Consider the following 21,939-nt stretch of genomic DNA (forward strand, 5'->3'; position numbering starts at 1 on the left):
CTTCTTGCCTTTCTTGCGTCCAATTTCAAAATTCTGGGTGGGACCTTTTGCCCCCTAAAACCGTTTTTTCGCAGGAAATAAAAAAGCCGTATTTGTTTATTTTTTGCTTATTGTACTAACACAAAGTTTTGTTCCAATTCTTCGTGTAAATATAGGCACTTCTGGCATACTGTTATTAGCACTTTTGATATTTCATGATCAAAGGTTTGGAGGGGTCTGTGCCCCACCTAGCCGGTTTTTCCAGGAAAATACAAAACACGTATTTCCTAATTTTATGTCCGCAATATCTGTTCACAATTTCGTTCACTTTGGTCCACTTGTTTTTGCCTTTCGGGCGTCAACTTTCAAAATTTTGGGTGAGGGCTTTTGCCCCCTAAAACCGTTTTTTAGCAAAAAATAAAGAAGCACTTATTTGTTTATTTTATATGTAGTATCTACCTGCCAAATTTTATCAAAATCGGAGTGTTACACTTGGGAAGTGTTACTTGTTAGAATTATAACAACAACGCATTGTCCACAGTTTGGACACTGACTCAAAGTAATCTGACATAAAAGAACCTCAAAAGGAAAAAAGTAGGTTTATTAAAAAGTGCTTGAGGTTTGGTAAGGGACAGCTTCCAGGACCTCATGCTGGATACGTCACTGAGTCAATGCATTGTATTTGTTTCTTGCAAAACATGATAATTAGATGCGTAATATGTAAAATTATATCATAGTTTGACTTTTAATAGGTCTTTCCTTAATACATCCATATTATCCGGCGTTCTGCCTGCCTGTTTCATGTCGGATAAGCGAAACTCTACTGTATTTTCAAAGATAGCATATACACAGGTCTGCACGGGCCGGAATTTTTAGAACGGACCCGGCCCGTCCCCTTTAATTTATAATCTATAGGCATTAGCGGATTAAGGGCGGAGCCAATGGAGCCCAGGCTTCGGGGCCCCAAGCTCAGGGGGCTCTTTAAAATTTCTCTGTTTAATACTAAAATATAGTAATCAACTTATTATAATATAGGCTTCAGACCGATGCTATTTTTTTCCCTCTCGTTACGCTCGCGGTATCGCTAGATTTAAGTCTTTCTATCAGCAGCATTTACCTGTTAATAATGAATGCAATTATTTAATTGTTAATAATGAATTTAACTAAACTAATTATTCTAAACTTGGAGCACATTCAAATATTACAGCATAGTTCTCAGTAGTTCCATAAGCCTATGAGGCTGTGGAAGGCAGAAAAGAAAATTTATGCACTGGAACTATTCTTAACATAGGGTCCCCTTAAAACAGTCGGTTCTAGGTCCCCAAAAGCCTTAATCCGCCCCTGTCTATAAGCAATATTTCACGAAAAGCTGGTATTTTTTAACAAATGTATTCATAAAGTAGTCCCTTTCTTCTTTAAGTAATTTCAGAGCCCACGGTGTTTAAGTGGTAGAGCGTTCACCTCTGGTGCATGGAGTCCTTGGTTCGATCTATGCTCGCGCCAAGTGAACCTTGTGCTGGACAAACACTGTGCGTGGGTTTTCTCGAGGTTTTCCCGTTTTATCCCACTTTCTTCACTCGATCATTTCATTCATTTCTTATCATCACTGTCTCCTTTAGCATATTCGGCATAATCGTGGGACGTAAAACTTAAAGATTTCATTTCAAATCATTTCAATCAAAAAACAGTTGCAGGAAGTATGTAATTTCGAATAAAACAAACTACTATATACAATTCTGAGTACATTATTTTTTTATGAAATTCTCGCGAACCTTATTTCTAAATCGAAGGGTAAGAAGACTAAATTCACTCTCTTATTATTATAGATCCATTTCAATTGAAGCAGTTGGAATAGTTGGAAAAAGAAAGTAAAAAAAACATACCCTATATTCCAGTGTGCCACAATCGGTATAACGCGACGCACTGATGTGTCCAGCAAAGTGAACTGTGTGACGAAAACTTTTTCCTATTATACATTTCTTATTACGTTGATTGCCATGTGTATGGAATTCCATACACACGGCTCTCCTGTGCAGTAGAGCGTGATTATTTTCCATACGCAAACAATGTAGATATTCCAAGTTTGTTGTGTTCGTTCTATAGCTGTGTATGTAATTAGATACATATGGCGTAGAAATCAAAATTTAATGTCCATGCCACGTATATGCAAAGACCATACACAAAGACATTCATGAACAAAGACATTGAGTTTGAGTTTAACGTCTCGCTCAGCAACGAAGCTATATGAGACGTCGGCCTACTGATTAACGTGGACTCCGAAGCACGTGAGCTCTCGCCGGTAATCGAAGCCGGGTCTTCCACGCCAAAGGCGAGTACGCTAACCGCTTAGCCACTAAGGATCTCATGAACAGAGACATTTAAAACAAAGGCGAAAACAAAGATGTGTGATGTGATTTTGAATTTAACGTCCCTTTCAGCAGCGAGGCTATATGAGACGTGGACCTACTGATTAACGTAGAATCCGAACCACATGAGCTCCCGCCGGACGAAAACAAAGGCCTTTGGAATTGACAATAATCGTTTGGACATTTCAGTCGCACCTACCTAATATTAACAACATTTCTACGATAATTTCGTAACATTGTATTATTTCTTTTGTTGATTAGCTTGGTTAGGCTTATTTAAACACTTTTTTCTTTGCACCGACGTGTCACATCTCTTGGATGAAAATACACTAGCTCTCACTGGAAATCAAATCCAGAACCAATGCACTTGAACCATTTGACCACAACAAGGCACATTTAAAAAGTAGTTTCGATTTTGTTCGGAAAATTGTGATTAGGTGTAACATTAAAAAATATATATTTAAGAAAGGATACGGAGCAAACGCACTGTACTTTCTCGCTCGAATTTTTTACACTGACTTATGTTAGGCTGTAACTATTATTGAAACATTTATTTGGGAAATTGCGAATAAAATCATGTTTTGGAAAACTTTGCTAGAAGAAACTTCAGGCCCAAAAGTAAAGTACCCATTAGTCATATTTTCGTTAGAAATAACTTGACCCATATATTAGAATTATTAAGGATATAATTGTATGTGAACTATAAGCAAAAGCGTCTAAATAATTTCTGAGAAAATCACGAAAAAAGTCACCCCCAAGAATAAATTATCCCTTGTGGATCTTTTCAGGACAAACGAGCTATGCTATATTGTTAGTGTTTTCGTAAAACATTTATTTATGAAATACGAACACAATCGCCTGAGTCGTTCTTGAGAAAATCGCAGGGTAAAACTTACTGTCAAAAGTAATATACCATTTCTAGTTTTTCCGGATGAGGGAATTATACCATATAGCTAGGTTATTTATGTAACATGTATTTATAAAATATGAACAACAAACATCTCCTGAGTGTTTTTTAGGAAGGTCATCGGGAAAAGTTTACCCCCAAAGGTAAACTCTTCTATCTGTAATTTTGACAGTATATCGAGTAATTTTTAAGCAAATCGTCGGGGAAAAAATTCACTGTCAAACTATCTCTTTTGGATTTTTCTTTTCGGAACAAGCGAGTTATACCATATTGTAAGATTATTACAGAAAATATTTTACTGAAATTAGAACAAATTTGTCTCAGTTGTTGCTGAGAAAATTGTCCAAAAAAATTCAACCCTTGAGAAAACCACTTCTTCTGTATGTTATCGGAATAAACGATTTATGCTGTATGTTAGTTTATTAATGAAACATTTCTTTACGAAATATGAACAAAATTGCCTGAGGCGTTAATGGGAAAACTATCGGGGTAAAGCTCACCTAAGATTAAGCTACTCCTTCGAACGAGTTGTTTGTTAGGTTATTAATGATACGTTTATTTATGAAATGTGGTTGAGAAAATTCTGCAAAAAGAACGCATACCATACAGTAAATTACACCATATATATTTTTTCAGAAAAATTATTTATATGCGGTGGAGATTCGTTAATAAAATACATATTTATAAAAAGTAAATACAATCGTCACAGCTTTTTTTACTTGAGAAAATTGAATTGTTTTAAATTTTAATCCTTCAGTAAATTACCGTTACTTTTAGATGTCGAAGGACATAAAATTCGAAAGATAGTATGTTATTAAAACGTTATGTCTAGAATTCGGTCCAGATACGTTGAACAGTATGGCCTCTATTTGAGTGCGTGTAAAAGCGTGACGAACCGAGAGACGAATAGATGGACAGACATCGAAAAATCATTTTTTCGATATGTAGGAGCCATGTAACTTGAATTCATTGAAATCTGGTATTCGGTTTTTATAACTATAACCACACTTTCTTCTTTCGTCGCTCGAATGTGAAAACGAATAGGCCTACACCGACACGTAATGTGATAATTTGTAATCCCAAAAATTTAATTTGTTATATTTAATGTGTTGTCACGCTAGAAAAAGAAGCTTATGCATGTTAGATAATTTTATTATCAGTTTTTCACGCTACTGTATAATTCGTCGGAAGCATTCGTGTTATTCACAAAGAGAGCTGTAAAATTTAGTTTTGTTTAAAGAAAGCATTCTTGATTTTTTTTTACACAGACTTGCATTTGTTGCACTTGTTGATATGAAACAAAAGGAGAGAGAGAGAGAGAGAGAGAGAGAGAGTCAATACTCTAAAAAGGAACACACACACACAGAAACACTAGAACAGACAACGAGCTATGGCTGTGATTGTGTACGTCACGCTGTGTGTAAAGCTGCAGGTCGCGCTTGTTTAGTTTTTTACAGACACACTCGCAGTGAGTTGAAGTTTGAAGTTACTTCTGCTGTGTTAAAAAAAAAACGGAGAGGGAATGATTAAGCATACCATACCATAAACTAAAAACAATCGCTATTAGTAATAAATAGTAAGCTAATTCTAAATAAATACGTCATCAGAGGAAACAAAAAGTTATTTCTTTATTGTATTGTTTCGGTTCTTATTAAGATAAAAATTATACACTTTCTACAATGTTTTGTAAAGAAAAAAATTGAACAGGATCGGATGGGATTCGATCTGGGATCAAAACAGTATAAGAATTACTAATCCGTTACTCTACCCACTTGACCACACAGACTTTCTTTTATTGCTTATCTTTTTCTTAAGAAATAAATGCTCATGGCTATAGAGCATGTCACTTCCAAACTTAAGACAACAGTTTTTCTCTTTGTTTATATATTTCCGTACAACATCTTGGTTACAGAAGCTAATTTATATTTGGCAGACAATTTACACCCTAGATTTAAGCCAATAAATGCAATATTTTACTCCACTCTCCTGTTCCTTGATTCAACTGTTCTGTTACCAATTCTGTAATTCCCTCTACAATCGTGCTGTGCTACTCCAAAAATTCCCTCGAAAACATTATTGCCAGTATACACAAAACCGAACATAATTTTGTTTTCTGCTTATATTTTTATTATTTTATTATATTTTTTGGAAATATCTCCTTAGATGGATTGCTTTCTATTATCTCCACATACTAATAACTGAATTTTACCCATAAACATAAGGAAAATGAAATAATTGCGAAAAATCGTGAGTTACAGTATACGCGCTTTTTTTTCGCATGGGAGTACCTTTACTTTATTAAAATGATGAAGTGAACACTCTTTGAAGCAAAAAGAGGAAATGTGTTTTTCTTTTCCTAATAGCAAACAGTGTTAGAACAGCACTGACGGGACTCTTTACAGCAAAGAAGTATACGTGTTTTTTTTCTTTCTTTCGTTTGTTTACCTTCACTAGTTTTTAGAATTTGACGTCAATTCAAATACACAAACACTTCACACCCACACGGAATGGCCAAAGCTAAACGGTAGAACATCAGCTTAAGACTCGGATGATGGTGTGATCGATCCCTTATGGATAAATATTTCGACTGAGGAGATTACTAAGATTCTTCCTCGATGTTACTAGGGACATTTTTAATGGCCCTATTGACTCATTTCCCACATTTTTATCCTCTGAGTCTTGAATGTTTCAAAGCCTTAAAAGAAATTAAAATATAGTTTAAATAATTTAACGCTACTATCCCGTAGTCGATGCTAAATTAATATTGTTAGTTTTGAGATTAGATTTGAAAGAAGGAGCATTAATTAGTATATCCTCTCGAAAATTCATGTCACCATTGATTTACTGTTCTGCATAATTCCTACAATGTAATTTTCTCAGAAATGCATATTTTGACGAAGAATAAATATAAATCTGGATAAAAATGGGTACGGTATTCACTGACTGCACTTACTGAATGGAATATTTGTGGACCAGTCCCACAAACTCCTGATATATTTCTGATTACTAAACATCAGATAACGGGATGATACAACCTGATCACGGGAGTAACAACCACTTTTACACAAAATAGCATTACTGCTGCGACCAAGTTGTTTCAATTCGGTTACTTACCTGATGGTTAGTAATGAGGAGATAGTATCACTGGTTCTGTGATAAACTTCGGAATTTCTTTAGTAGTAGCAGTTTTGGGATTAAGCTACAGTTAAAATCGTTTAAAAGAAAATACTTCTGAACGATTTATTTATAAAGAATAACTAACTTTTGTTAGCCTCATTTCCCCAGGCTTTACTTAGTATTATAGGACAACCTAGCATTGACTGTTTTCCTTGGAGATCGCTAGTATTGCTTGTTGCTGCTTGTTAACAGCAGAAGGTTTCTATTGAGTTGTCAACGGCCAAGAGCGTCAGGAAATCTATAGTGCTAGAGACAAGACCAGAAGGTAGTTGAGAAGGAGAACCAGTATCAGTAGCAAATAGTAGGTGTTGGTGGTATTCAGTATCTTAATTTTCTCGAACGATTGGGATATGAACAACAAAGAGAATGACAGAAATAATAAAAACTTCTGCTCTCTTCTTTTACTGTATATGAAACCAAACGGCTCGATATTATTTGATAATAATAATACAAAATTACTTAATGGATGCTATGTATTTGTTCTATGTCGCCTTCATGCAACACAAGTGTAATGTTTTACTGCAGTGCATGCTATTTGTAAGTAAGCTTCTCTTTATGTTAGTATTGTTTCGTAACTTTAAAATATAGAGATTTGTTGCTAATTGAATTAATGATTATAGGATATTGCTTATTGTTTATCCTCAGTAGAAGGATAATACTATTTTATATGCATTTTGATTATTATTGAACAAGTTATATAGAGAAGAAGGTTACAAAATAATAAATATAGAAATTATAAATTTTAATAATTTATGCCTGTTATGGAGGAAGACTTCTATGCACGAACTTCTTATGTTTTTTTTTTTTTTTTTTTAAGCATAATTAATGAAGTACTTACAGGAAAGTTTGTTTGGTAGGCTGAGATCCATGACTGTCAGCATCAAAGCGAATGAGAATGCTGACTGATTTTGCTTTTTTTTTTGTTCTTTGTTGAAAACAAAGAAGATAACCAGATAAGGGATAGAGGTTAAAATGAAGGTTCAGATGGTGAGGTCAATGCATGTACCGTACAGATTTCGATTAATTATATCTTACTGTACTACAAACAAAAACGAGCCTTAAGCTTTTTACTCGGAACCCAGACTATTGCAACATACGGTATTATACAGTTGGTATGTCTGTTGTCGAGAGATGTTTCGGTAGTAGTTTCACTTGTGGCCACTATCTCTCATCATTTGTCGGCCTATAGCAGTATCATTCTGTGTGTACGGGCATTAGGGGGACCAAGAATTTGAGCAAGAGAGCCTGGCCCCCAGGCCCTCCCTTTGCTCCGCCACTGGCGTGGACATCGATAAAGAGTCTGTCAGCGCAATTCTGCACAACAATCTGAACATGAGCAAAGCTTGCGCTAAAATGTAGCAAGAAGCATTATGCAGGAGCAGAAGGACTTCCGGAAGCACGTGTGTAGTGACACAATGGAACGTCTGGAAATAGAACCTCAGTTCTTAACGAAAATCATTACAGGTTACAAGACGTAGATCTTTCAGTATGATCCTAAAACGAAAATGCGATCCACGCATTGGAAACTCTTTCTGTGTTCTTTGATATCAATCGTCTGTTCCTGATTGAATGGGTACCATTAGGTCAGACAGTGAACAAGCAGTATTCTATTATTAGGAGGTTTTGGTGAAGCTTCGAAAACGCGTGAGAAAGAAAAGGTGAGGAAGAACGATAAATGAATTGTGCATCACGACAATGCTCCTTCGCATACCACTTTGACAGTTAAGCAGTTTCTAGGAGCTAAGAAGAATTCATATTCAAACAGCCACCTTATTCGCCGGACTTGGCACCGTGCGATCTTTTCTTTTTCCGCAAGTGAAATCTGTCCTCAAGGGAACTCATTTTCAGACAGTGGAAGAGGTAAAGCAGAAAACGGCAGCGATTCTAAAGACGGTAACACCTTAAGATTTCCACAACTTCCGACAATGCAAACTTCATATGCAAACGGGAGGGGAGTATGTTGAAGAGGATCATGTTTAATTTGTAAGTTCGTGACAATAAACTGTTTTTGGTACCAGTCCCCTTATGATTTAGCCAAACCTTGTAAATTTTAAATTCATAATTCTAATAACAAAGAAAATCAAATATACGTGTTTTTTCTTCCTTTCCACCCTCTAAAAATATTTAAGCACTACGAATGCAAGACTCTTGCAGGTTGATCTTGGACTTGGTCATGGTCTCGGTCATACATGCAAGACCAACGCCAATACCGAAACTACAAGACCAAGACTCTTTTGCCCATCACTAAAGCCAAGTGAATCTGCCTACACACTTTTAGATATTGTACAGTAGTAAGGAAACCAGATTAACATTGCCTACTCAGGATTAAAATGGTTGAATTGGAGTTAGCGTCTTTTTCAGCACAGAGGCTATATGAGACATGCACCTACAGTTTAACGTGAAATCCGAACCACATGACCGAACCCTGGTCTATACAAAATTGGAATATTCATACTTATCTAATTGTGGGCCATGGAGATTAATGGTAGAGTGTTCAGCTCTAGCGTGTGGGGTCCATGGTTGATTCCAGTTCGCGCCAAGTGGTTTTTGTGGTGAACAAACACCTTGTGTGTGAGTTCTCTCGTTTTTTTTCGCTTTTTTCTTCCACTTTCTTCTTTCCGCCATTTCATTATTTCTCATCATCATCATCTCCTTTAGCATACATAGCATAACCGTTAGACGAACTAAAACAGAAATATTTGCATGCTTAGCTAACAAAGAAATAGTCCCAACCTGACGAGTCCGAGTTGGACGAAATTTCTTATATATATTAATTGGAGGTCGGTGAATAACGTGGAAATGCTCATTTGATTCACTTTTGCGTACTTTACGAGATATACAAGGTGATGCAAAATAAGATAACATAGAAGCATTCTATATTATAAAACGATGAATGCCGAAAAGTGGATAACAAAATGAATATGCGGAATCTCATGGCGATAATAAGGAACGCAGTGGCGTCACAGAAAATCTCCCTTTGAGGAAGGGGGGTTTTCCACATGAAAATGAAAGGGGAAACAGTGGTCGATGTTGAGATCCTGGAAAGAAGCACGAGTCGTTGAGGACAAATATCCGTGAAATCGCCCATTTACCAGTTGCACAGTGGAAGGTCAACATCAGAACGGAGACCGGGTTCCAGCGACTGTAAAGTAAAAAGTAATGGACAAAGGTTAGAAAAACAAACAGCCTAACTCATATGTTCGGGTGCGGCAGGCCGTGACCTACTTGTCAATTTCTTTTCCTGTGCACGTCAGGCTGTAATTCGGTATACACGATTCAAATAGGCATACATGATCGTCCAACTTGGACTCGGATTACATAGTTGTCTTATGTTGCATTCTGTTTTGCGTCACCCTGTATATCTCGTAAAGGACACAAAAGCGAATCGAATGACTATTCCCATGTTATTTACCGACCTCCCAATTAGTATCTATACGAAATTTCGGCCAACTCGGACTCGTCAGGTTGGGATCATTCCCTTGTAAGAAATCTTATAAATAGACCATACAAACACTGCCTTAGTGCACGTTAAAATACACTGAAAGTAATGTAACTTGCATTTTCCTATTCTCCAAATCCTGTGAACAAATTCTATGTTTTTATATATAAATGGGTGTTGCTAGAAAGCCTCCATGGGGATTAAGAAAAAATTACCTGTATTGTGAATGTTGAAGCTGAAATCATTATATGCATCAGTTTAGTACTATGTTTCTGTCGCCGTTATTCTAAATGTGAATTTATGAAGTGATATAATACAGAAACTGTCCTTAATTTTGTATCATCTGATCTTTATATCATTCTAGAGTTGATAATGATGCTGAAATTAGTATGGGGATCCTGGTAAATGCCAAATATTCCATTTATTCAGATAAAGCAAGACACGAGTTAACACAATTATAGAACATAGCCATATTTTTAAATGCTAAAACTGAAGCATTAATGAATGCAAAAATGTATGTATATTACACTTACATTTGCCAAATCAAAAACTATCAGGATTAATAAGGAAAACTAATTAGCTTTGTTGGTTGGATTAGAGTTTAGCGTTCCTTTCACTAGTTCCGTCCCAAGGTTACATAGAACGTGGACCCAGAGTTTAAAGTGGAGTCCCAATCACGATAATGCATTCGAATTTTTCTCAAACCCAGGATCCCGTGTATCAAAGGCGTGTGGACTAGCCACTAGACCAGCGTAAAGGACTTGAAAAATTACCAGCGTTTTCGCGTCTCTGACAATAACTAAATCACACATTTCTCTCACATAAAATTTTGCTGTATTGTTTGCTGGGAGGGAGGGGTAAATTCTCTAATATTGAAATTCCCCTTTATTCGTTTACAAAATGCCGAGTGTAGTTGCATAAGTTGAAGATATAAAATGCTGTATATATGCATTTAAATTAAAAAAAATAAGACAATACGTGTTTCAACGTTTTCGAAAATTACGCTCCTTGGGAGGGGGAAGGGGTAAATTTCTATAATGAAATTCCCTTTTATGTATTAACAAAGTGGCGATTGTAGGGATTTGCTTAATTTGGAAATGAGAAATTCGGTTAACAAAAATTATGGAACATGTGTTTCAACCTTTTCGAAAACTCCTTTCCTAAAGGAGAGTCATTTCTACAATATCCAAAATTTCCCTTCTTTATCGAGAAAGTGCGCAATGTGAGAATTCATCTAAGTTGGATATGTGAAAATCGGTATATGAATTCTCAAATAAAAGTAAGGAAATACGTATTTCAGTGTCTGCGACAATCCGCTTCTAAAGACGGATAATTTCCCCATTAAGATATCCTATTATTTATACAGAAAATGTCTATAATGTAAGGATTCCTTTAAGTTGAAACTGTGAATTTCATTGTATAAACTATTAAATAAAGGTGGAGATCTATACTATTATCTGAAGGAGTTAAAGTGACCCACTTATAGACGTTCAGCTCATACTAATATATCTAGAAACGTGATATTTGGACAGGTAGCTCCTTTTGTTAAGAGAGCAATGAATAAGTTTTTTTTTTTTTTTAATTCGTATGCTAAGGGAGGAAAAGGGGATTCAAATGTTTTCTTCAAAATAGAGTACACATGAATCCCTGAAATTAGGGACAAGAAACTTGGCATATAAACTCATTAAATTTAAGCGTACATGATACTGAAAATTCCTCTTTTAAGAGGAAAGTAATGTTTTCTATTTTTTTTTTTTTTTTTTCATGCACATTGAAGACGACGATGTCTGCTTTTTGTGATCACAGCAGGGGAAGACGGAAGAACAATTTGAAATGAATTTCGGAATATACTTGATACCTACCTCAGATAGGCTTTAATCATCACTTTGGTTGAAGGGTGTATCTTAAGGGAGATATGGGGTTCAGAATTAATGCGAAAAATAGAGTATCTCACGAGTCCCTTCAATAGAAAGATGAAACTATATTAGAAATAAGTGAACACGTGACCCTGCATTTTCCAAAATTTCCAGTTTTAAGGAGGGAGAAGCAATATATATATTTTTGTCCACATATTGGAATCGACATTGTCTGTTGTACGTCTCACGGAAAACGGCTTACCCGTTTGAAATTAATTTTAGAACATATTTAGTACCTACAGCAGGGGTTTGTATCATATCACATTGCTTAAAGGGCGTATCCTGAGAAGAAAAGTGGAGAAATTTATTCCAAAATCTAGTGTCTTATGGGTTGCTGTAACCACATTCATTGAAACACGCACCCTAAGGGGGAATTGAGTTCAAATATTTTCAATAAACCTATTCTTCCCGTGCGAAGAACCATCATTTTAGCTAGCATATACACTATGTGATCAAAAGTATCTGGACACCTGGCTGAAAATGACTTACAAGTTCGTGGCGCCCTCCATTGGTACTGCTCGAATCCAATATGGTGTTGGCCCACCCTTAGCCTTGATGACAGCTTCCACTGTCGCAGGCATACTTTCAATCAGGTGCTAATGGTTTCTTGGAGAACGGCAGCCCATTCTTCACGGAGCGCTGAACTGAGGAGAGGTATCGATGTAGGTCGGTGAGGCCTGGCACGAAGTTGGCGTTCCAAAACATCCCAAAGGTGTTCTATAGGATTCAAGTCAGGACCCTGTGCAGGCCAGTCCATTACAGGGATGTTATGGTCGTGTAACTACCCCGCCACAGGCCGTGCAGTATGAACAGGTACTCGATCGTGTTGAAAGATGCAATCGCCATTCCCGAATTGCTCTTCAACAGTGGAAAGCAAGAAGGTGCTTAAAACATCAATGTAGGCCTACGCTGTGAGAGTCCCACGCAAAACAACAAGGGGTGCAAGCCCCCTCCAAGAAAAACACGACCACATCATAACACCACCACCTCCGAATTTTACTGTTATCACTACACACGCTGACAGATGACATTCACCGGGCATTCGCCATACCCACACCCTGCCATCGGATCCCCACATTGTGTACCGTGATTCGTCACTCCATACAACGTTTTTCCAATGTTCAATCGTCCAATGTTTACGCTCCTTACATCAAGCTAGGCGTCGTTTGGCATTTACTTGAGTGATGTGTGACTTATGAGCAGCCGCTCGACCATGAAATCCAAATTTTCTCACCTTACGCCTAACTGTCATAATACTTGGAGTGGATCCTGATGCAGTTTGGAATTCCTGTGTGATGGTCTGGATAGATGTCTGCCTATTACACTTTACGACCCTCTTCAACAATCGGCGGTCTCTGTCAGTCAACAGACGAGGTCGGCCTGTACGCTTTTGTGCTGTACGTGTCCCTTCACGTTTCCACTTCACTATCACATCAGACACAGTGGACCTAGGGATGTTTAGGAGTATGGAAGTCTCGCATACAGACATCTGACACAAGTTACACTCAATCACCTGACCACGTTCGAAGTCCGCGAGTTCCGCGGAGCGCCCCATTCTGTTTTCTCACGATGTCTAATGACTACTGAGGTCGCTGATAATGAGCACTTGGCAGTAGGTGGCAGCACAATGCACCTAATATGAAAAACGTATGTTTTTGGGAGTGTCCGGATATTTTTGATTACATAGTGTATAAGGGCATATAAGGCTTCCGGAATCCTTGATATCAAATTCTATTAGAACCAAGATAAGATTTCACCAACACTCGACGCGACGGAATCAAGAGCCTTTGTAGCTTCCTCGATATGGAAAGTGCACCCGCACCTCCGTGTCTGTGATCACACAGGGCCTGCCTATTATAAATATATCTCATGTACTACGATTCAACTCTAAGTATGCTGATTGGCTAATATTTTGGGAGATAAATAAGTTGATCTTCCCGATGCTTTGTCGATATGTGCTTCTTAGATTTGTTCGGACAGATCGGTATCAATACTGCCTGTGATCCATTCAGAATGCGGAGACGACGAGGTTCATTGTGGTGAAATTGTTTTGGCTTGTTCGCGCACTCTTGCCACTTTTAATCATCATATTGCCGAGAATTGTTGAATTTCGAATTCTTCAGGCCCATGTTAGATCTCATTAAAGCTTAGAAGCGCTAAAATTCGAAATATTACGTTACGTATCACAGAAATCGAACTCCCATGAAGACTGTTTAGTGTCAGGTTCACCTCATAAATGGACACTGAGCCTGCTCTACCAAAAAATGGAGTCTCGGAGATTAACACCACAGGGAATCTGGGGCCGACAATTTTCCTCTATCTGACTCTGCATTCTATTTAGGTGAGTTAATTGCTTTTGTATTTGTGTCAAGAAGAATCATTAATCTTCGTAGCGTCCATACAGAGGGTTAGACCTTTTTATTTATAACTCTCAAATTCGATTCTGTCTTACACGATTAGTACCAATACAGTTCCAGGAATTGACCTATCTTACGATATGTTCCGTAACGTCTCACGATTACTCTCGTTGCACTATTTTACCTGTTTAATTGTATCCAGTGGAGCAGAGTTTCCTGCCTTGATGGCGTGAGGTTCTGGCTTCCCAATCTTGAAACCAGAGAAAGCTGCAACGACTATCAGGAGCAGTTACCGTCCTATTGCTCTTACAAGTTACGTGTGTAACCTTTTTGAGCTCATGATGGAAAGGAGCCTGGTATGATATTTGAAGTCTCCTCTGAGCAAGTAATAGTGTGGGTTTCAACATTTCATGTTCACAGACAATCTTGCTCATATTAGAAAACCAGATTCAAGAACCCTTCCTCCATCGTCAGCAACTGCTGCTACATTCTACGACTTGAAGAATATTTTATGACAACTTTTGTTTCGGAATTTTAAAATAGCTTAATGACTAGCTTGTTCGTGATCACGTGGAGATATTCACCGAGAACTTTCTAGATGAACGTTATCTTAGTATGCGAGTAGGTTTTAGTTTCTCAAAGGAATTGCTGAAGGAAAACTGTGTACCCCAAGGCTGAATGTCTAATTGTTTTCATTTTGAAAGAATATTTTATGAGAAGGTGTGTCGGCCATTGATTTTTTCGTGATGGGGACAGTAACTTCAGAGTTATGTCTCCTTTAATACATAAATAACTAAATGAAACAACTATCATGTGATTATGTTCCAAGATAGCAGTCAGTTGTGTGTTTCATATATACTTTTCTAATCTTTTTCTTCCATTTCTTACTATTTCTCTCTCTCACCTCCACTTCCTATCTTATAAAGTATTTAGCGAAAAAGCTTATATCGTACTTTTTAGTGTTTTTTTTTTTTTCATTTAGTGTTGTGTGATAATATTTGAGCTATTTTTGCTAATTCATTTTGCATGCTGCTTCGGAACTCCTTTGTTACAAGACATTAATAATATTATAGGATTTTGTTTGCTTTGGATTTTGCTTATAGGATTGTATTCATATTATGTTTCGAAACTATGTATTTATATCTTCAATTGAAACTATCTGATATATCCGAATAATATGTATAGTACATATCTTCATCTCAATGTATGAAAAATTAAAATTTTCGTTATGCGTAAGAATCACTAAATTTCATATTAGCAAATTAATTATTTAATGTGCTACTTGCATTTATTTCAGGGACGTAATCTTATTTCCTATACGCAAAATATAAGGGTATTCAAAAACGTAAATATTTTTGTTATGTGTATTATAAATAGCTACCGAGCAACCTATATACTATAATAAGTATAGTTTTAATTTGTTGAAGTCCAGTTCCAGCTGAAACATAGGAAAATAGATGGGGGGTTGATTATGTTGAAGTTGTTAGAAAATTCGAAGATGAAATTTGAGATTGAAGGTACTTTTGTTCTCCATTTACACACATAATGAAACTAATTCCTTAGCTATAAAAAAAGCTACATTTTAACGTATAACTTGATATGTTAAAGTTTCCAATTTTTTCTTACATAAGTGTATACTATTTTGTTTTAGGTACGTTAGTATGGCATTATACTGTAAAGACGTTGCAAACCATGAGAAATTTTGAACTGAAACGCCGCAATAAAAGAATATAAAATTTTGAGCATTGTCTCTCAAAAATGGCATATAGACGACATAAAAATATTACATGGTTACCTTTATATTTACATGGCTATATGTATAATGTACGTAAATGAAAATAATATTTGGTTACATATATATTATATAGAGTACTTTTTTTTACACTGGCATAGGAGAGACGACTAATAATAATAATAATAATAATAATAATAATAATAATAATAATAATAATAATAATAATAATAATAATAATAATAATAATAATAATAATAATAATAATAATAATAATAATAATAATAATAATAATAATAATAATATTATTATTATTATTATTATTATTATTATTATTATTATTATTATTATTATTATTATTATGGATTAATAATAATAGTATGGATTTGGACTTAGTAAAGCGAAACCGATAAATACAGATTAAATTGGATCCTAAAGATTCTTACTATGGAGAGGGCATTTCATATTCAAGCCATTAGACCAAATAAAATGGGTCGATCAACAAATCAATTACTCAATAAATAAAGAAACTGTACCACATATTTTCTTATATTGTATTTTCAATATCTGTTCAAAGAAAAATGTAACATTTTAAATATTTTGAAACACTGTGTTAAAATGTTTACAACTGTTGTAACACTTAACTATTTGTAAGAAAATATTTAGATTTGTATTTACTTCAGTATTGTTATTTACATTCTAGAAAATTGTCTCATGAACATTCTTACATACCTTAAATAATTAACTTTCGCAAAAACATTTACTGTAAACTATTCTAAGTGAATGAACATGACAGCTTCTCTTGTATAACTTCAAGTTCTATACACCAATTCAGCCTTAAATGGAATGATTTGGGAAGAGTTCTCACAATATTCGGTTCTAAATCGAAACAAGAAATTTTCGATAACGAAACACACATGGTATTAAGAAAAAGTTTGAAAATTTAATAAAACAATAATATGAATCATGAATAAAAGAATATTTTCACGTAACAGAAGTCTTAAACATCGTCAAATCTTATAAGTTTTTATTAAAATCAATTTTCAACTCAGATTGAGTATATATTTAAAAGTCACTGCATTGTTTTAATGACAACCACAACTTTTTACCACCATATTCTTATATTTTTTCAATATTACACTAGAATCGTCAAGAAAATGAAGAACAGATATGGTACTAAGTTTTGTTGGAGCACAACAAGGTTTTGGCACTTCTTCAGGCTTCATTAAATGCGCTAAAGTTTGTACAATCGCATGATTTGTTGCATTCATTTGTGCATTCAGTGGGAAGGCGCATTCTCCGTGGCAAAAGTAAGCAGCATAACCATCTGGAGCTATTATCCAATCCTACAAAAAACGAATAAAAAGTAAACAACTGTTAACAATGACATATTTTTAGAGGAGACAATAAACCATGATAATTCTAACTGTGAGAAAATGCATGTTCAACAACGAAAATGTAGTTAAAAATATTTCATCATATAGTTAGTTTGGGATAAATTCGATTGTTTGAAATTAACACTCAAATTACGAATCACTGCTCTTTAACAGTAAAATGTAAAGGGCATTTTCAAAAGTATATTAAGATGACATATACAGTGCATGCACGAAAGTAGAACGGCTAGGAAAGGGTTCATAGGGAAACCAGACAGTCGAAGAAGAAGGCGGCGGCCGAGAAGATGGATAGACATCATGGAAGAGGATTTAATGAAATTAGGCATTAAGGACTGAAGAAATAAACAGAGAACCGAGAAAAATGGAGGAGAGTGGTAACCCCTGTCAATAAGTAAGTAAACAAAAGTAAATAATTATTATGGAAAAAGTTGAAATTGTTTAATAATTATTTCTTTAATGATAAAACATGATTTGATTATTTTAGAAGGATATATTAAGGTCATAATTTAAAACAGTTTAATCGTATAATAAGTGGTTAAATTCAAATTAAAATTATTAATAGGGTTATATGAAGTTAACGGTTTAAAAGTAGAAATAAATTACATCAAAATATACCGTTATAGTTACTCGTAACTCTTACATAACTGATATGCATTCCTCTACATATCTTGCGACAGACACAATATCAGATATGAACTTCTCTACTTGCACTCGAAAAAGATCGACTTAACTATAGGTAGAAACTCATATGGAATGCTGAGAAGTAACAAGGATGACAACAAGGAAGTAACAAGTATCTGAAGTATGTCCGATAGAAAGAAGGAGGCCAAAATTATTATGTAACATGAAACAAAGCAGAAATGTATCTGAAGTATTTACTGAAGGTTGCAAATCTAAAACCTAAACTGAAGATGGCAATATATTTGAAATAGCATACACTTTGTATTGTATGGGAATTGTAGGAACAAGTTAAAAAAAAATAGTTTCTTCGGAGATTTTCTAAAGACTATAGTCGATTTCTTGATATACATATAAACTAATTACGCAAAAGACAGAATCGGAAACTGTATAGGAATGTATATATTCTGAGTGAAGTGTACACATTCATTTAATGTGTGTAACTGTCTGAGGAAGAGTAGCCAAGTCAAAAATTGTTTCTGTCGTTACCAAAACAATAAACAATGAAAAAGTACAACTGCATTTTCTGCGCAGAATACAGTCGTAGTTGAACTTCTATTGTGCTAGTTTTACTAATGAATACTTTTCTTTTTTCTTTCTCCGACAGTAATAACAACAAACATATTTACCTGTAACAATTTCCTATAGATAAGAATTTTAAGAACTACTTCTACTTAGTTATGTTCATCGCGAGGAAACAAATAAACGTTTTGAGGTGTCTAAAATTAATTAATTTATTACTACACTAACAATTTAAACATGAAAGCGAAAAATATTATGCCTACGAAAATTCAGCAGCTGCCGAGGGTCCCAATCTAGGAAGAGGCAAAATTGTACTTTTTAGTGCTAAAGAGAGTGAAGAATTATTTAATATTCACCACACAAAAGAACAGGCATAATTAACTCTCTGTGTTGTACAAAGTCAGAAATAATGCAGTCTGAACTATAGTGAGTTCATTTGTCTCTTTGTAGAGAAGGAAGTTCGTTGCTTGACAATGTAATCTTGTAATATAAATGGTAAAATTATAATATATCTGTGTGAAAAAAATGCAGTTGGTACTTGTCTATTTTATTTCTGAGCCTGCTTGTCTATTTTCTAAAGTTAAAGAACGCTAAATAAATAAAAGTAAAGCTTGTTTTTCCTTAAATTACAAACAGGCGGCCCTGATTCTTAACTGCCTAGGAACACTGGACTACTGAGTCCGGGCCTAAACATGAAACTGTAAGAGAGTTCATTATGTGCATGTAGCGAAAACTTGTACGTAGGTGTCCGTTTTACTATAGTTTGTATAAATACTTTGTTCCTTGTGTCTTTAATACTATTATACCCATATATTACATTATATTTGCAGCAACATCAAAGCAACAAAATAGAAATTTAATCTTAGAAGTATAATTTTATGATTGGTAATAGGATAAAACAACTCAAACATTTTCAAGTAATTATGTACTATACAATGCAATTATTAGCGACTTGTTAATATAGTCAGAAACCTTTTACTGTTGCGTTACAGGTGACACGATTGTTCTCTATCTGGTAAAAAAAAATTGCGAGAAATGAGTTTAAATGAATGATTATGCCACATATGAAGCTTAACCCCTAATAATACATCTTTATATCTTAGCCTAGTGTCTCAGGAAACATGGTCATACCATCCAACACATCAAAAAAGTATATTTAGTAAAGTCGTTGGTGGGTTGTCTGCAACATTCAGGACAATCATTCTAAACAGATGCAACTGTTAAATTTATTTCTAAAAACACTCACTAGTACTTCTCATTTTCTTTCTATAGGAACAGCCATTCGTTGCCCTAAGAAAACCTTAACTTTTATATTATTTGTATTTCGGACTTCCATTCCAATTAGCACCGGTCGAGCAGGTCCGGATATTATGCGTGGAAGTAGATTCACAGCATTTAACAATCATAACAATAATAATACAGATTCCAAATCTCAGTTCCAAAATTTTAATGCTTATTTCAATTACCAGGATACAAAAGCTATATTACAGCTGTCTGCTTTCAAACGATCCGGATTATAGAATACATCCGTTATCTTATAACCATTTTACTTCCTACAGCAAGTACATATTTCAAGACAACGATGTATTTCCACATGACTGCGAAGCTTTATAAACAATGGCTAAGAATACATATAAAACATCCGTAACATCCATCTCGTGTTAGTACATAGGCTATAATATTAGCTTTCTAAATTCCGGAAAATCCATATTATTTAATAAAATAATTATTGCATACAAAATCAAACTTAATAATTTTACATTGGGAATCAACTGGGATACGGAAGTAGGCGGGGCTAGGCTCTTAGCAACTCATATTATAGTACATCTCAACGATATTCCACAAACACGTCTTACCGTTTATATTGTTACTGCACAAAATAATATAATTTTCAATATTTTATGGCAGTTTGATTAAATAGCACTTAAAAACTTGGCTTTAAACGTCAAATTAATTCGATTTTACGTTTATCAACTTTCACTGTTTATTTTTGTATATCCATCAATCGATCAATAATACGAAAAAGATAAAAATGCATGTATACATAATTTAAAGCACTTTCCGCCCAGTGATTCATTTAGTATTCCAGAAAACCATAATTTATCGACTCATTTTAATAAAATTTGAATTGAAAATTGATAATAACATTTTAAAATTAGTAACAGCAAATCTTACAATGAAATGAACAAGTATTTACAATAAAATAAAACAATTAAATAATACCAATGTAGACCAAACAAATCAGATTTGTAACGATCGTTTTTCAGATCGTTACACAGATCCTAATTTTTTTCTTACCTGCCAATTTAGCTCCTTAAAATTTATATATAAATTCTGTCTCTGACAGCTTCTGCTTCCTTTCCTATTAGCGAAATCTGAAAAATTAAAATTTTGAACTAGTTGACAAATATTAAAATAGAATAATTTGATATGTATTAAATCTATATCAGACATTAATAACATTATATGACATCTCTATAAATATAATGAGTCAAGTATTTCAGTTTTTTGCTCCAACTAATTTATAATAATATAATTTATTATATGAAGTGCATACAACATTAAATAGTAAAAATATTACAATAAAATAAATCTGTATAGCTTATGAACATTTCAACTGCCAATAAATGTAATATAACAAGTTGTCATACTTATTCCAAGACATATCATTATGTAATTTTTAAATTATTTTATCGAAGTTTTCTTCTAATAAACTATTACAATAAGTCACAATAAAACTTACAATTATAAGATTATTAACCGAAATGACTTAATTGCACTGCATTCATATAAATTGCAATTTAAATATATAATTATAAGGTCAAAGAAAAACTATTGTCCATGGACTAATATATATAAAACTATTCTTATCAGAGTATAAACACCTCATCCAGTTCCTTTCCAGGAGGTAAAGTGCCAAGGACCGACGACACGTTACCACGTTGGATAGAAACAGATATGCGCTGTATTAGATAAGATGTGGAGCGAACTTCGCCGGAAACACAAGAAATGCGTCTTCCTACCTCTCTAATGAATTCAAGACTTCTTACACCCCAAGCACCAATGGTTTCAATAGCGATTGGAGTGAAAACAAAATTTTTGAGAAGGTTCGTCATTTCCCAAAGCAAACTCTCGCAAGTGTATAATGGACTAGTGAATATTATCAAATAATACCGTAAAATTTATTGTATTATTGTCACAAATTTTCAGGTGTGATAGAATTATCAGGTCGGATGTGTTGGGTCTTTATTAGTGTGTTTAGGACATGGCACATGGCTTTTAGGAGTGACTCCTGAGCAACGATACTCGAGCCTATGCAGTAGTCTTACAGCCTGATCTACAGGAAAAGTCTAGACGTGCCTTCGACAGCAGTGGACAATGGCGAAAATCAAGAGTATCGGTGAAGAAGTGCATTTCTAACCGGTGAAAGGCAACAGGAGACAGTCACTGTGCCTCTTCCAGGAGAAAACAG

At 34.8% G+C, this 21,939-nt stretch overlaps 1 protein-coding gene across 1 annotated transcript in view; it reads right to left on the bottom strand.

Annotated features, from left to right (window-relative positions):
* Nucleotides 1-16,413: 16,413 nt before the first annotated feature.
* The window catches only part of gbb (TGF-beta family member glass bottom boat), a 92,092-nt gene continuing 86,566 nt past the window's right edge, over nucleotides 16,414-21,939 (bottom strand). The window contains exons 5-6 of the mRNA XM_081769217.1: nucleotides 20,766-20,842; nucleotides 16,414-17,219 (exon numbers count right to left, since the gene is read on the bottom strand). Coding sequence (XP_081625343.1) covers nucleotides 16,959-17,219; nucleotides 20,766-20,842 — 338 coding nt within the window. The 3' untranslated portion in view covers nucleotides 16,414-16,958. The remainder of the gene's footprint in view (nucleotides 17,220-20,765; nucleotides 20,843-21,939) is intronic.

The sequence above is a fragment of the Thermobia domestica genome, chromosome 8, assembly GCF_964235325.1.
Source record: "Thermobia domestica chromosome 8, izTheDome1.hap1.1, whole genome shotgun sequence".
NCBI classification, from domain to species: domain Eukaryota; kingdom Metazoa; phylum Arthropoda; class Insecta; order Zygentoma; family Lepismatidae; genus Thermobia; species Thermobia domestica.